Raw genomic sequence first — 17,036 nt, 5'->3', positions numbered from 1 at the left:
TCTCCCTACCTATTCAACATAGTACTTGAAGTCCTTGCCAGAGCAATTTGACAACAAAAGGAGATCAAGGGGATACAAATTGGAAAAGAGGAAGTCAAAATATCACTTTTTGCAGATGATATGATAGTATATATAAGTGACCCTAAAAATTCCACCACAGAACTCCTAAACCTGATAAACAGCTTTGGTGAAGTAGCTGGATATAAAATTAACTCAAACAAGTCAATGGCCTTTCTCTACACAAAGAATAAACAGGCTGAGAAAGAAATTAGGGAAACAACATCCTTCTCAATAGTCACAAATAATATAAAATATCTTGGCGTGACTCTAACTAAGGAAGTGAAAGATCTGTATGATAAGAACTTCAAGTCTCTGAAGAAAGAAATTAAAGAAGATCTCAGAAGATGGAAAGATCTCCCATGCTCATGGATTGGCAGGATCAACATTGTAAAAATGGCTATCTTGCCAAAAGCAATCTACAGATTCAATGCAATCCCCATCAAAATTCCTGTAATTCTTTAAGGGATTTTTGTGCTTCCTCTTTAAGATCTTCTACCTCTTTAGCAGTGTTCGCCTGTATTTGTTTGAGTTTGTTATGAAGGTCCTTCTTGATGTCCTCTACCATCATCATGAGATATGCTTTTAGATCCAGGTCTAGCTTTTCGGGTGTGTTGGGGTGCCCTGGACTGGGCAAGGTGGGAGTGCTGGGTTCTGGTGATGGTGAGTGGTCTTGGTTTCTGTTAGTAAGATTCTTACGTTTACCTTTCGACATCTGGTAATCTCTGTAGTTAGTTGATTTAGTTGTCTCTGTTTAGAGCTTGTTCCTCAGGTGATTCTGTTAGCCTCTATCAGCAGACCTAGGAGACTAGCTCTCTCCTAGTGTCAGTGGTCAGAGCACTCTCTGCAGGCAAGCTCTCCTCTTACAGGGGAGGTGCACAGATATCTGGCTTTAGGAACTCCCTTCTGGCCGAAGATGAACGCCCAAAACAGGACCCGTCCTGAAGCTGAGTTGCTTTGGCCTGTCCCAGAAGCTGTTAGCTTCTGTATTCTACACTCTCACCTGTGCAGAATACTCTCGGAGGAGTATTGGAACCAAGATGTCTGCTGCTGATGCTCAGGCCAAGAGCTCCCAGGCCAGGTGGACCACTATCCTCTGGCCGGGAAAGTGGCCAGATGTCTGGGGCCCAAAAAGGGGGCTGCCTTAGAAGCTCTGTGGCTCCCGCCTTCCCAGAAGCTGTTAGCTTCTGTATTCTACACTCTCACCTGTGCAGAATACTCTTGGCAGAGTCCCGGAACCAAGGTGTCTGCTGCCGATGCTCAGGCAAAGCGCTCCCGGGCCGGAGGTCACTGCTTCTTAGTGCTTTCAGAAAACATTTCCTGGAAGATTTCACCTTAGTGATGATAGTCTCTTCTTAATCACTGATAATTTCTTAGCAGTGATTTCTATCCAGCATCAACTGTCCCTTCTAATATTGAGTCTAAAGCCCGAGCCACATGGCCTAAGCTGCTGAGTTCTGATGCTTTCTGGGGTCAGAACATAGCACTCTTGTTCTGTTATATCCTTCATTGCATAGGCTTGGCTGTCCTAGAACTTGCTTTATAAAAGGCCTTGAACTCAGAGAACTGCTTGCATTTGTCTCCTGGGATTAAAGATGTATAACATCATTTCTGGACCCTTTAATGGTCACTTACACCTCAGGATCTAGATCAAAAGCCTGTATCTTCCAACCTCAAGATTTGGATCACAGGTGTGCCCTTCATTTCAGAATTGTAGTTCAGTTCAGAGTAAAAGTCCAAATGAGAACAATAACCAGGAATAATAATGCCTAACATGATATATCTGTCCTTTTTTCACCTGCAAATATATAAACAATTAGTTTAGCTGTGTGGGATCTTGCCCCAAGGTCACCACACCTTAATTTCATTTAACATCCTTGAACACTGGATTTAGCATCATTCCACCTTCTGGTCCCTCTTTACTCTTTGAACAATTTATTTTGTATTTTTTCTTTCTCATCTGGCTACACTTGATCCAAAGCTCTTCATAAGAGTAAACCATAGGGCATAATAGTCTAAATTAGGCTTTTTAAAGAGTTCCCTTGTCAGTGCAATTAATCTAAGTCTCTTAACCATAGCCTCAGGTTGACTCTTCAGACAAGAGCCACAATGTTCAAATACCACAAAACAGTCTCTAATCTACATTCTAACATTCTTTTGCTATGAATCCTCTTGAGCCAGACCTCCAGAGTTCAGATCACCCTCAGCATCACTGTTTCCCATGCTTCTGTTCTTATGGCCCAGTAAGCCCCACTTAAAGCATTCCACTGCTTTGTAAAGTCCCCAAATCCACATTCCTCCAATCAAAAGCATCATCAGGTCTATCACAGCAATACCCCAGTCTCAGGTACCAGCTTCTGTCTTAGGTAGTGTTTCATTGCTGTGAATAGCCACCATGACCAAGGCATCTCTTATAAAAGCAAATATTTAATTGGCTTACAGATTTAGAGGTTTAGTTCATTGTCATCATGGTAGAAAGCATGGCAGCATCCAGGCAGACATGGTGCTGGAGGTCATATGAATTCTATATCTTGATCAGAGTGAGGACTCTGTCTTCATAGGCAGCCAGGTGGAGGCTCTCAAAGTCCACCCCCATAGTGAGACACTTTCTCCACATGTACTTCAACAAGGCCACACCTCATAATAGTGCCACTTCCCTAAACAACTACAGGTGGATAAGCTTGCTAAGATTGTGTTCTCTCTGCTTAATTGAATATGTAAGTTTCATTTTTTCTTGCCCTTTGCTTATACTTATGTCCAGTGATTTGGTATAGTTGCTTTAATGCTGCAATGACAGTAGAAAGACATAAATAAATATGAAAAATAAACATATCAGTTATAGTATTTTTCAGTCAACATCTACATTTTCAAGAGCAATCTATGATCCTGTTACCTATGCATCAGAAATTGGAGGTGAAGCAGGATGTACATCTTACCATCCATTATAGTACAGTGATGACCTAAACGGAAGTCACTCAGCTCCTGGCAGGTCTTGAGGAATTAGGGAAAGAGGAACTAAAACCATTTTCTTTTTTACCTTCTTTAGTCAAAAGATGGCACTGTTGCTGTGCTGATTGCTTTTTGTTTTGTTTTGCTTTTCCCCTATAATGTGATTTTTTTTGGTCCCTTTTACATGCAGAAAACAGTTAAATGTACTGATATAATTAACAGTGACCCTCCCCACTGAATGCCAAGCTTTCTAATCAGGCAGTAGAAGAATAGACGAGAAAGAGGAATTTATAGCTTTTAAGTATTAGGTGGACTTAACAGTATTTACATATAGAACATTCTCAGAGACTGAGATTTGCCACAGGGAAGACAGGACAGGGCATCCTATGTCATGTGTTAAATCTTGGCTGAGTTTTCCATTGCTTTTCTATTGCTTTGCTTTTCTAGCTGTCAGGGTTCTAAGTCTTGCTTGCTTTCCTAGTTCATGAAATGTGTGTTGTCATGAAAGCATATGTTTTTTTCCTTCAAGGATTTAAATTCAGGTCACCTTTTGCTTTTCCTACTGTTCTCTGTAAAATCATGTGTTGGTAGGTGGAACTCTATGAGCCCAGCTAGTAACTTAATGATGAACTCTTGCGCTGAGAAGACGCACAGTCTCTTCTTGTTTTTGAGTCAGTGTCTCCAAGGGTTCGTGATGGTTGAAGCTGTTCTGTCAGTAGACTCTTGAAGGATGATAAGCCTCAATGAAAAGCAGAGAGTTTAATTTGGAAAGAAAAAGGGGATGACTTGACACTTGGCTTCATTTAGCACCTATAGGAAACGTTCTAGTGAATTGTTTGTTTGTTTGTTGTTTGTTTTTGTTGTTCAATTTTTTGTTTGCTTTTTAATTCACACAAATTAAAGCACTTTGATGTCAAAAGATGGAACCCTTGATAACTTGTAAAAACAAACAAAAATCTAGTTTTTCTAGGATGAAAAAACCCCAGGTGAGGATCATAGACTGCTTATTAGTAGATCGCCCTGTCCAATGATTCTTTAATTTGCGCACGTTGACTGGGGATTGAAGCAGGCCTCATGCATGCTGAGCAAGTGTTGTATTGCTGAGCCACATGCATCCACCCTTTCTGATGCCTTTCAAAATTAACAGTTCAATTGTTTGCTTATACAAAGTATGAATAAAATGCTCAGTGGATAGCTATGCGATTATTTGTAGCCATATTACAGATTCTATTTTATAAAACTTCAATGAAGTGTATTTCAATATAAGGCAGAAGCTCAAAATCTGATTCAACACATTTGAGGTATGATGTTGGTATTTCTAAAACTCAAGAGATTTGGATGGATGTTGAAAAAGAATACAGCCCATATTTAGGTGTACAGCTGCTTCTTCCTTGCAGCGTTTAGAGGGGCACTGTGTAATCTAACTGAACATGTTAACGCTCAGCAAAACATGGAAATAGTTACACCATATGCCAGAGGTCTTGACTGTAAATAGGTTTGTATGAGTTTATTACTTTTAGACTAAAGAAAAATTTAAAAACAAAAACCTATACATTTCTGTGCTTTTGGCTTTAGTGATAAAGTACAAGGGAGGAGACTCATTGGAGTATACTTTGTAAGCTTCCAAAGATACAGCAAAAGTTTTGTTACAGTAAGACCTCAGAATGTTCTCCTGTGTAATGCTTTCCACAGTAGGACTCTGTCTGCTTTTGTTTTTAGATGCTTCATTTGCTAGATGCTTAGGCATCAGATGCATTTCAGCTTTTCCTATCCGGCACTAAAAAGCAATCAAAGATTTGAAGAGAGCTAGATATTCTAGATCTGCTGTAAAGCACCAGGGCAAGTGAAATGCTGCCTGTGATTGAGTACCCATGCTTTCTCTCTCAGCAGTCTTTCTAAGGCATTTTCCGCTGCATTTTATCCCATTACCATTAACCATGAGTGGCTCTATTTACTGTAACATTGCTCTGAGGTAGAATTTTACTTTATATTTCAAATAGGGTTTAATAAGCCTGATGAACACTTCTATAGGAAGCTTCTGGAAGACTATAGATGCCTTAGGAAAATGAGAGAGATTATATTATGTGGCATTCTGCTTCTTTGAACAGGACTTCCCCAAATTTTGTTTTACTTGGACATTGTATATATAATATATATGTATGCATTACATATGTATATATACATATGTGCATGCGTGCGCGTGCACACACACACACCTCCCAGGATAGTGTGTCAGTTCTCATTTTAGAAATGGAGACTGTAACAGTTTTGAGTATTGCATAAACACCTTTGATTCTATTGTAGTTAGCGTGACACTATGGTGTCTTTTTCCTTCTTACTTTAGCTTGTAAGTAAGATTTTCAGTGGTGAATAATGTGTATTAATGCAACATTATGTGGGATAATTTTATGCATTATGATTAGTGGTTATTATACAGGTAAATAATGATACATTTGCCAAGATCTCATTAACCTAGAAAACTTAAGAGGTGTCGAGAATACAAGGCCATTCCTCATTTGGAGAAAGTTAACATGGTAGTTTAGTTTGCTTTCCTCTCAATAAAAACAGAAAACAATAACTACACACCACAGAAGCTCATGTCAAAAGAGGAATGGAAGGAGAAGCCTGTTAATTTCACTCAGGTCTTTTTGTTTGTTTGTTTTTAATCTGTTCTACCTTTGTCTTTTTATGCGCCCAACAAATGAATTATTCAACTCATTGGTCTTTAAGTGCTTTTGCATCCTAAAATTTACCTTTGTAGTGCATTTGTTAAGGTCTACCAAACTACACTGGTTAAGCCCTTACATGAGGGTTGCCTACCATGCAGGGCCTACTTATGCTTCATACATGCTGTCTGTTCCTAAAAACTGCTTATGCATATTTTCTTTTCTGTATTATATGCACATATAATATTGGGAAGGTCTTCATATCTAGACATCAGAGATGGAAATTATCAATAAGATAACACCCCTGTGGTATGAACAGTGATGACTAGTATCCTAACGCCAGAATATTGGAAAGGTATTTTAGATTTGACCAAACTATGATCCGGACATGCGATTGTCCTGTATATCTCAGTGGGCCAGAGTCACCACATAGGTCCTTGCAGATTTAAAGGGAGCATGGAGGTAGACTAGAGGCCATGATGACAACCTTCATTCAGGTTGGAATGACATCATCACCTGGCCAAGGCACATGGATGCTAAAAAACAAAACAAAAGAAAAGCAAGGATTTCTCATGCAGAGTTCCCAGGGGTAATGTAGCATAGAAACACACTGAATGGATTCATGAAGCCTCTTATAAACCGTGCGCTCCAGAGACCTCAAGGAGATTTGGCTCCAGTGCTTTAAGCCACTAATTGTGTTCTCATCTTACCAAAATGTTATTAGACTCATATTTATTTGTGATCATTTTCTACTGACTATGTAGATTATGCAGTAGGAGTACAATTTTTTTTTAAAAAAAATCCATTAGATACTCACTGTGCACAAGCTATATCCAGTGTTGAACATAGATATCTTTAAGCTCCCATTAAAAGGACTATTTTAGTCTTAATTTAAGCAGGTAACAAAGATAGTACTTAATCACGTAAGGGTGATTTTTTTCCCCTCTCATTAATGTTGCACAGAAGGACACAGAAGCCTAACCATTTACAAACAGTGTGTTCCTGGCTTGATGCAAGGTTAATTTCTATAGTGTTGTTGTATTGGATGATTCTTCTGTTTTGCTTTCATTCCAGCATCCATAATTTATCTTCTAAACTTAGACTGGCATAACTTTGCTGGCCACATTAATTTCTATAAAAAGTAATCATGGGGAATAACACAAAGACTTTTTTAAAAACATAAATTAATCTCAAAATCTTAGGCAGAACATTGGAGACTCCCATCAAATGCTCCTTTGCCATTTGCCACTGTTTGTCATTTCAGTCCCCCAACTCTATGTGTACAATACACTTACTCAGCAAAGGACTGCTGGGGAAATCTACAAAGTCCAGGTGCTAGGAAATATAGCTGTATGGGAGTTCAGGGCATAGGCTGTCTGGAGATTGAATTATCCCCTAACAATCAAATTGTGTACAAAACCTACTGATGACCGTGGGAAAATTAGATATTTATCCTGCTGGTAAATCTCTCCTATCATTTGCTATATCATTAAAACTAACCATATAGGTAAAAATCTAGAAATCTGATTAAGCGTTTAGTTAAACGTGCTCTATCCTCCTTCCTATGCTTTCAGAAGCAATGGCTTTCCAATATTTCTCTTCATAATTTATTCTCCAGGTCACTGAAAACATCTAAAGAACATCCCAGATGTCTAAATAATGTTTTTCTTTTAGAGCTTTTAGGCACTGACTACTAACCGGCTGCTGGTATTTATAGCACTTACATGACTGCCTTAGTTAGGGTTTTACTGCGGTGAACAGACACCATGACCAAGGCAACTCTGATAAGGACAACATTTAATTGAGGCTAGCTTATAGGTTCAGAGATTCAGTCCATTATTATCAAGGTGGGACATGGCAGCATGCAGGCACGCATGGTGAAAGAGGAGCTGAGAGTTCTGTATCTTCATCTGAAGGCTGCTAACAGAATACTTGTGGGGCAATGGGCTATTCACAGACAGGCTGGTCTCCAGTTGAACTGAGGTGTGGAACCCCGGGACCCAGTGGTGATAATTCAACTACATGGGACGGGACGGTAGACATTCCCTCATGTCTCCTGGACTCAAGGCTCCTGTGGAATTTACCGCCCCCACAGCCCCCACAGCCTCCACAGGAGAAGCGTGTCTAGTAGTCACATAGACAATGTCCCAAGCTTCTGACGTTCAGGCTAGACTCCTCTCCAGTTACCTAGCAACAGTAAAGATAGCAGCCCATTGTAAGAGGGGCTGCTTGGCCCTACCTTACTCTCTCCTCTCCTCATCCTCTCTTCTCACTCTCTTACTCTCTCTTTCTTACTTTCTAGCCTTTCCTCTTTCTCTCTCTCTTCCCCTTCCCTCCTCTTGGCCATGGCCTCTCCCTCTCCCCCTCCCTCTCCCTCTCTGTCTCTCCCTCTCCCCCTCTCCCTCTCTCTCTCTCCCTCTCTCTCTCTCTCTCTCCCTCTCTCCCCCTCCCCCTCCCCTGTCCCCCTCTCTCCCTTTCCCTCTCCTCCCCCCCTCCATCTCTCTCTCTCTCTCTCCACCTTCTCTCCTTTCTCCCTGCCTTTCTACAATAAAGCTCTAAAACCATAGACTGTCTCTGTTCATCAAGGCCTGCTGTGCTTGGACATGGGATAGGCTTTCTTCTAATCAGCCATTTCTAATCTCCCGATGGAATGCCTTCCTGTGCTCCAGCCACAGACCAGACTAAGGACTCTTGCCTGCGTGGGAACCTCTCTCCCTCTGCCCTCTCTCCTGTAACTCCGGGGTCGAGGGTGTCGCCTTGGGGCCCCTTGTATTGGGGGCTGTCCCTTGTCCACCCCCTGTCAAGTGGGGTCAGTGGTTTAGATGCTCACCTGGGGCTGAGTGGAAATCATCTAGCAGCCCTCCCGCCACCGCCTGCCCAAAGCACAGGAGCTCTGGCCAGGCGTAGGCTCTCTCCCTTCCCCTCTTTCCCCTACGCCCCCAGTTGCCCACAGATACTGACTTCCAGGCAGCTAGGATGAGGGTCTTACAGCCCACACCCACAGTGACATACCTACTCCAGCAGGGCCACACCTTCTAATAGTGCCACTCCCTGGACCTAGCATATACAAATCATAACAGCGACCCTGAATCCCATGTCCTTAGTCATCCTGTGACTGTTGATTGTACAGTCTTCATTTGATACTGAGTGGAGTATACCTGGGCACCAAATTACCCATTTCTCCCAGAGTCAGCTCCAAGACCTCTATTTCCTAGTCTACTACTGGTTAATATCTGTCTGTTTTTCTGTCTGTCTATCTATCAAATATACAAGGATAGTGCCTCCTATCTTTTCCTACAGTAAGCATCTTTGTATGCCAACATTACCTCACGTTTCTCCCTCTCATTTATTTCTCAGTACCTTTTGATGGTATTTTCATTTTCATAGTTGTCAACCTTGGTAGTATTGCTTCTGAGGTATTATCTACTATGCAAGACATTATCCTAATATCGGTCTACTGAGTGTTTCTGAACATTGAGGATCATTAAAGGGTATATTTTGTTTAACTCTATAAAAAATCATTCATTGTAGACTTGGGCAGTGTGTTAAAAGTACATTTTTCTTTGTTAGTTCAATTTTCTTATAGGAGTATTACTGAATTTTCTTGGAACAAATGAGATGTGAGCAGCAACTTTCTCTATCCCAGCTGTGCATGGGAGATCTTGAGGTTTTTCTCACCTGTCAGTCACTCTGCATAAAGACCTTCCTCTCTGCAGCCTAAAGAGCCTTTGCTTCAATGTTCACACACTGCTCTTCAGTTCCTTGTTGTGTTTACTCTGCATGGCTTCTATTTCTCCTTCTTGACTTATCTCTTCTGTTTGCCAGAGGAAATATTTCAGAGGCATCAGAGAGTTCTGTATTCTTGGATAGTTTTTAAGGGTAAGCTGCAAATGGAATCCACCTGATATCTACTGTTGCCATCCCGATTTCTGAATGCTGAGATGACCCATTACTTAGTGTTCCCTTTTCCTTCTGAAGGCTTTTATTTTCTTCCCATATACTCAGCATAACCTTTAGCAAGGATGTATTGCAGTGCGAGCGTATATGGGGAAGTTTATGCAGCAGTCACAGGCCCCTCTGCACTGCTGTCTGATCTCACCTCAAGATAACCTTCCTCTCTTCCCTCCTCTAGCCACACAGCTGTCCTGTTTCCTTGGCCGTGCCTTAGAGACTTTTTTTTCCATTTTTTATTAGGTATTTAGCTCATTTACATTTCCAATGCTATACCAAAAGTCCCCCATATCCACCCACCCCCACTCCCCTACCCACCCACTCCCCCTTTTTGGCCCTGGCGTTACCCTGTACTGGGGCATATAAAGTTTGCGTGTCCAATGGGCCTCTCTTTCCAGTGATGGCCGACTAGGCCATCTTTTGATACATATGCAGCTAGAGTCAAGAGCTCCGGGATACTGGTTAGTTCATTATGTTGTTCCGCCTATAGGGTTGCAGATCCCTTTAGCTCCTTGGCTACTTTCTCTAGCTCCTCCATTGGGAGCCCTGTGATCCATCCATTAGTTGACTGTGAGCATCCACTTCTGTGTTTGCTAGGCCCCGGCATAGTCTCACAAGAGACAGCTACATCTGGGTCCTTTCGATAAAATCTTGCTAGTGTATGCAATGGTGTCAGCGTTTGGATGCTGATTATGGGGTGGATCCCTGGATATGGCAGTCTCTACATGGACCATCCTTTCATCTCATCTCCAAACTTTGTCTCTGTAACTCCTTCCAAGGGTGTTTTGTTCCCACTTCTAAGGAGGGGCATAATGTCCACACTTCAGTCTTCATTTTTCTTGAGTTTCATGTGTTTAGGAAATTGTATCTTATATCTTGGGTATCCTAGGTTTTGGGCTAATATCCACTTATCAGTGAGTACATATTGTGTGAGTTCCTTTGTGAATGTGTTACCTCACTCAGGATGATGCCCTCCAGGTCCATCCATTTAGCTAGGAATTTCATAAATTCATTCTTTTTAATAGCTGAGTAGTACTCCATTGTGTAGACGTACCACATTTTCTGTATCCATTCCTCTGTTGAGGGGCATCTGGGTTCTTTCCAGTTTCTGGCTATTATAAATAAGGCTGCTATGAACATAGTGGAGCATGTGTCCTTCTTACCAGTTGGGGCATCTTCTGGATATATGCCCAGGAGAGGTATTGCTGGATCCTCCGGTAGTACTATGTCCAATTTTCTGAGGAATCGCCAGACTGATTTCCAGAGTGGTTGTACAAGCCTGCAATCCCACCAACAATGGAGGAGTGTTCCTCTTTCTCCACATCCACACCAGCATCTGCTGTCACCTGAATTTTTGATCTTAACCATTCTGACTGGTGTGAGGTGGAATCTCAGGGTTGTTTTGATTTGCATTTCCCTGATGATTAAGGATGTTGAACATTTTTTCAGGTGCTTCTCTGCCATTTGGTATTCCTCAGGTGAGAATTCTTTGTTCAGTTCTGAGCCCCATTTTTTAATGGGGTTATTTGATTTTCTGAAGTCCACCTTCTTGAGTTCTTTATATATGTTGGATATTAGTCCCCTATCTGATTTAGGATAGGTAAAGATCCTTTCCCAATCTGTTGGTGGTCTTTTTGTCTTATTGACGGTGTCTTTTGCCTTGCAGAAACTTTGGAGTTTCATTAGGTCCCATTTGTCAATTCTCGATCTTACAGCACAAGCCATTGCTGTTCTGTTCAGGAATTTTTCCCCTGTGCCCATATCTTCAAGGATTTTCCCCACTTTCTCCTCTATAAGTTTCAGTGTCTCTGGTTTTATGTGAAGTTCCTTGATCCACTTAGATTTGACCTTAGTACAAGGAGATAAGTATGGATCGATTCACATTCTTCTACATGATAACAACCAGTTGTGCCAGCACCAATTGTTGAAAATGCTGTCTTTCTTCCACTGGATGGTTTTAGCTCCCTTGTCGAAGATCAAGTGACCATAGGTGTGTGGGTTCATTTCTGGGTCTTCAATTCTATTCCATTGGTCTACTTGTCTGTCTCTATACCAGTACCATGCAGTTTTTATCACAATTGCTCTGTAGTAAAGCTTTAGATCAGGCATGGTGATTCCACCAGAGGTTCTTTTATCCTTGAGAAGACTTTTTGCTATCCTAGGTTTTTTGTTATTCCAGATGAATTTGCAAATTGCTCCTTCTAATTCGTTGAAGAATTGAGTTGGAATTTTGATGGGGATTGCATTGAGTCTGTAGGTTGCTTTTGGCAAGATAGCCATTTTTACAATGTTGATCCTGCCAATGGTTATTTCTGCAGTGTAGAATGTACATCCTTCACACATCTGCTTGGCCCTGTTGTTATTTAGTCTTACTTAAAGTTACATTTCCCACCATGTACAGCTGAATGAGTAGCTTGCAAAGGACGTTCTTTATTTCTGACAAGTGACAGACAGGCGACACATATGCCAGAGACACTGATAGGACTGGGTTCTTCTGAGGCCTCACTCCATGACTGCAGAACCTGTTTTCCTGTTGCTTACATGTTCCTTTCTCTGTGACTGTGTATCTAATCTCTCTCCACAACAATATCAGCTAAATTTGATTAGTGTATGCTCTCCAATGATTGGGTTTCAACTCAGTTATCTCCTTAAAGAGTCCATTCCAAACTCAATTCCATGGAAAGACAATGTGTGTTTACCACCATTCTATAAGGGGCTCAGTTCATTCATTGGACTACTCAGCTTTCCACAGCCACTCTCCCTGGTATAATTATGAGAACAAAAGGGTTTGTTAGAGGTGTTAAGACATCCCACCTGGTAGGAGGTGTTTTAAATTGTTAGTGTTTATGTTGTATTGTTTTATTCATTGATACATGTCCAATAACCAGCATATACTAGATGTTACATGAATAATAATGAATGTGGTAGCCTCTTGGATGAGTCATTTCTCTGTTCTATTTCTGGAAAGTTATCCTCGTTTTATATTAATTCAACTCCTATTGCCAAAATTCTGCATATTATTTTCCCAATTTTGTTAATTGAAATTTTGGACAAGCTTGATTGATCTTCTTTTGATTTTGTCCTACTTTGAAGATGAGGGATAGGGGATATGCTGACCTTTAACCTCTAAATGCTTCTCCCGAACCTTCCATATTTGAGCATACATGTATTAAATGGCTATGAGTTGTCTTCCTCCTGTTCTTTTATGATATTGAGTGATCCATCTTTGCTGATCTTTCTGTTTATTGTGTCATTGTGTTGCCTGAATTGAATTGGCAGTTTCTTCCCAGGCTGTATTTTTGCTGTTTTGGTGTTTGTTTTCTTATATATTGATTAATCATTTCTTGGGAATCCTTGGTTATACCTCTTTAGTTTATAATAAAACAACAATGTACGGGAGTTTTTTTGGAAGCTTTTTCCTGGTAATATCACACTATGATAAGCTGGGGCCTAACTCTAGAGTAATAGTTTTCAACCTTTGCATTGTGATCCCCGTGGCAAACCTCTACCTCTAAAAATGTTTGCATTATAATTCATAATGGTGGCAAAATTCCAGTTGTAAAGTAGCACTGAAAATAGTTTTATGATTGGGGATCATCACAGCACGAGGAACTGATTTAAAGGCGTGCAGTATTAGGACCTTTGAATCCACTGCTCTAGAGGATCCCTTTAAAGTAGAGGGCAAAGGTCTTGGGTTTGAGGAATAGACCACCACAGCTGCCTTATATCCCCACAAATTACTTATTCCTCTTCCTAGGTGAATAACCTCTGATTTTACATGATAGGCCAACCTGGAGTACACAGAGTAAGATCAATGATTTTTTTTTTTTTGTCTGTTTTCAATTAGAGTGTTTTTTTTTCCTATTATATTTCCATGACTTAAAACACAGTATCTCTTTTCTTTCCCTGGCTCCCTATCATTAAAGGAACCAATCATCAGCTAAACTCACTTTCTCTGACTTTTCCATCTTGATGTATCTGGTTTGTTTGCAGTGATAAATGCAAACAAACTATAACTAGGGTCAGAAAACCACTAGTTACTGTATCCTTAGCCGGAGTAAGGCTGGTATGTCGTTTCCTTGACTTGGATTGCCTACTTGACTTGTGCCTAACTCTTCTATTTTCTCCATTATACACAGGTCTGCAATTAAAGCCTTGCGCCCCGGAGGGCTCCTCGTGTACTCTACATGCACGCTTTCCAAGGCTGAAAATCAAGATGTGATCAGCGAGGTCTTAACTTCCGACAGTAACATCGTACCTGTGGATATTAGTGGGATAGCAAGGACTTTCTCCCAAGACTTCACATTTGCCCCTACTGACCAGAAATGCAGCCTTTTGGTGATTCCGGAAAAGGGCAAAGCTTGGGGCCCAATGTATATAGCCAAACTGAAAAAAGGGATGAGTACAAGAAAAAGGCAAGGCGAATTTTGTAAGCCATGCTGATGTGTTATTGAATGCATATTTTCTGAGCTCACCACGTGTTAGTTGTTAGGTGTAGCTCTTTGCTTCTCTGCCTTAGTTCCAGGAATGGACTGAGCTACCAGCTCCCACCCACCTTCCCTTGAATCCACGGATAAAAGTCGAGCGCGCGCGCGCGCACACACACACACACACACACACACACACACACATCACACGGCTATTCCTTTTCAACTTACCTTCTTGGCACAATTGCTGCATGCTGTTATCTCCCGCCTGGAAAAACATGCTCTTATCAGTATTCTTAGTCCACATCTCCCACCCACCCTAAACTTTAGCTGCTAAACTCCCCTGACCACCGGTCTATAAGAGCAGCCTGTGTGGCCACCCCATTTTGAGATCTCACATGGCTGGACAACTTTTCTCCATCAGAAGACCAGCAAACTCTGTCTCTCCTTCCTTGTGTCTGTCTTTTTTCCTTCAGGGACCTGGAAGTTTCACTTATTCCTTCCTCCCCACAATTGGCTATGGCTTCTTTACTGACAGATCAAGAACCAATTGAGGAACAGGACAGCATCAGAACCGCCCCTACAGTTAGTGTTTAACTACTTACAGAGCCACTTTCCCTAGGACCACTTGGCTTCTGTTTAGTTAGTATTTCAGCCTCAATGAGCATAGGATTAAGAAATTTTCAGGTACAATTTTGCTCCTGGAAATATATGTATAGTGATGATTTAAAGTGGGACAGATGGTGTTGGTTCTGTATAATAATTTTTTGTCTTTTAATTGGGACTTTATAGATAAATTAATTAGAATACTGAGTTCTGTGCATAAAATGTTTAGGACCGTATTCTATAACATGAGTGTTTTAAATCTTTCCATTAAAAATGTGTATTTGTCAACACTTTTACTGTTTCCTCATCAAATCTGCAGAATCTTTTAGTAGGAATAATTGGTATTCGGAGGCTAACTTCTTAAGCAGCACAATTTCTAGTTCTAGCAAAATAGGTTTCTTGTTTGCGGAGTTGTTCTGTGTTAAGTTAAGGACTGTCTTCTGTTTACTGCAGAGGGCAGTGACTCTGTTGACACCAGCTTGATTTCTCCCCATTTGCATTTATTCACAAATACAAACTGAAAGGGTAAATTATGTTCAAAGGCCTTTAGAGCAACAGATTCACACGCACGCATTTGACTTTCGACATTCAGCTTGTAGAATAATGGAGTCTATCCAGCAGGCTATAAAGCAAGCACTTGAAACAAAACCAGAATGATTAATAACGGCAATAACTGAACTATATTTGGAGTGTTTTGTTACATAATTGCAGTCATAATGAGTACTACAGAATCTGATTATCTTACAGTTGCAATCTGGAGTGGCTTTTTATTTCACTTGGTTATAAAATGTTATATGAGAGTGTGATGTCACATATTAATATAGAAGATGCCTACCTAATAAGAGTCAATTCTTTATTACCAAGACCCCAAACCATTCAGAGTGGTCTCTATTTACACATATCCCAAGAATTTTGTGTGTGCTTCTATATTTATACTTAGGCTTTTTTAAAATCAATTTTCAATCTTAAATTTTTCTTTAGAAATGCTTCAGTTGGATCCAAACATTTTTCCAACTATTAAGAAAAATCACAGTGGCAGACATGGCACTGCACACCTGTAGTCACAGCATTTTGGGGGCTGAGGTGGAAGAATTATAAATTCAAGTCAGCCTTGGCTGCCTAGCAAGACCCTCCTCAAGGATGATGTAGGGAGGAGAGAGGGAAGGGGGAAGGCTAGAGCAGGAGAGAAAAATCACAAAGCATACTTGAAATTGGAAATTAGCTTTTTATTTTCATTAAGATTTATTTATTTTTATCTTATTTTATATGTATAAATATCTTGGCAACATGTATGTCTGCGTACCATGTGCATACCTGTTGCATGGGGAAGTCAGAACTGGACATCAGGTCCTCCAGAACTGAGATATATAGATGGTTTTGAACCACCATATAGGTGCTTGGAATCAAAAGCTCGTCTTCTGTATAAGCAACAAGTGCTGTTAACTGCTGAGCTATCTCTCAAGCCCAAAAGTAGCTTAAAAAAATCACCTGTGGAAGCACAAAATTCCATGGATCCAGAGTGGAGAGTGTTCTGTTCTATGCATTAAGCTATCCAGTACATACTTTTTGTTTTGCACATCTGTGTAACTGGAGTCAAATGAATGACAGTCTAGGAAAAATCATCTACCTTTGTTCTTGACAATATCTTAAACTATATCTGACCAGTGTGTTTATAGTAAATGTTTATCTCTTGGGCCTATCTAATGTATTCAGTTAATACAGAAGATTAATGATAGAAAAGGTTTTTTTTTTTGTTTTGTTTTGTTTTAGTTGGAAGTAGTGTTTGTATTTCTGCTTGAATTCCTGTCTTTGGATTCTGTAGTTTTAAAAGTGCTTTTGTATAAGTTAACCACAATGTAAATCTTCACAGTACACACACAGTTGTGTGTGTTGAATGTCATTATTTTTCCAGTATAATGTCATGATACTTCAAATGAACACTAGGTGTGGTATTGGACTTGATTATCTTGGGATTGATGAAAATATATGTCTTAATGCATATATTCATCGACTTTATTATTAAGATGATTGTAACAAAACAGCAAACATTTATTGAGCATTAAATGCTTGATTGAAGTCTTTATGATGCCTTTTTTTGACCTTTATAACTGTGGCCAGGAATGGTGGTGATGGGTGTCAGTAATCAGCCTTTGGGAGGGAGAGGCCTGCCAATGACTGGCCACAAAGGGAGACATAGTCTCAAAACAAGCAAACAACCAAGTGAACAGCCACTGGTAATGAGTTTGTATTCCTCTCTGTAAATGAGGGAAGCAAAGCCCAGTGTTATCTGTTTGTCAAGGACACTGCCAAGTTAAGAAGAGAACTCAGATGCGAGCTGGCTCCATTGCCAGCCCTTCCTACTGTCACTGTGTTGTCTCAC

General features: G+C 40.5%; 1 protein-coding gene across 2 annotated transcripts in view; it reads left to right on the top strand.

Moving 5' to 3' along the window:
- Positions 1-16,737, top strand: part of Nsun3 (NOL1/NOP2/Sun domain family member 3) — a 54,441-nt gene extending 37,704 nt beyond the window's left edge. Inside the window, exon 7 of one of the 2 annotated variants that reach the window (XM_006521671.4) lies at positions 13,763-16,737. In XM_006521671.4, coding sequence (XP_006521734.1) covers positions 13,763-14,066 — 304 coding nt within the window. In that variant the 3' untranslated portion in view covers positions 14,067-16,737. The remainder of the gene's footprint in view (positions 1-13,762) is intronic. The other variant, NM_178925.3, reaches the window with a different exon arrangement.
- The last annotated feature ends 299 nt before the right edge of the window (positions 16,738-17,036 follow it).

This window comes from Mus musculus, chromosome 16, assembly GCF_000001635.26.
Source record: "Mus musculus strain C57BL/6J chromosome 16, GRCm38.p6 C57BL/6J".
Classification (NCBI taxonomy): Eukaryota; Metazoa; Chordata; class Mammalia; order Rodentia; family Muridae; genus Mus; species Mus musculus.
Note: the sequence above shows the minus strand (reverse complement) of the source record. Positions and strands in the feature narration are given on the sequence as shown.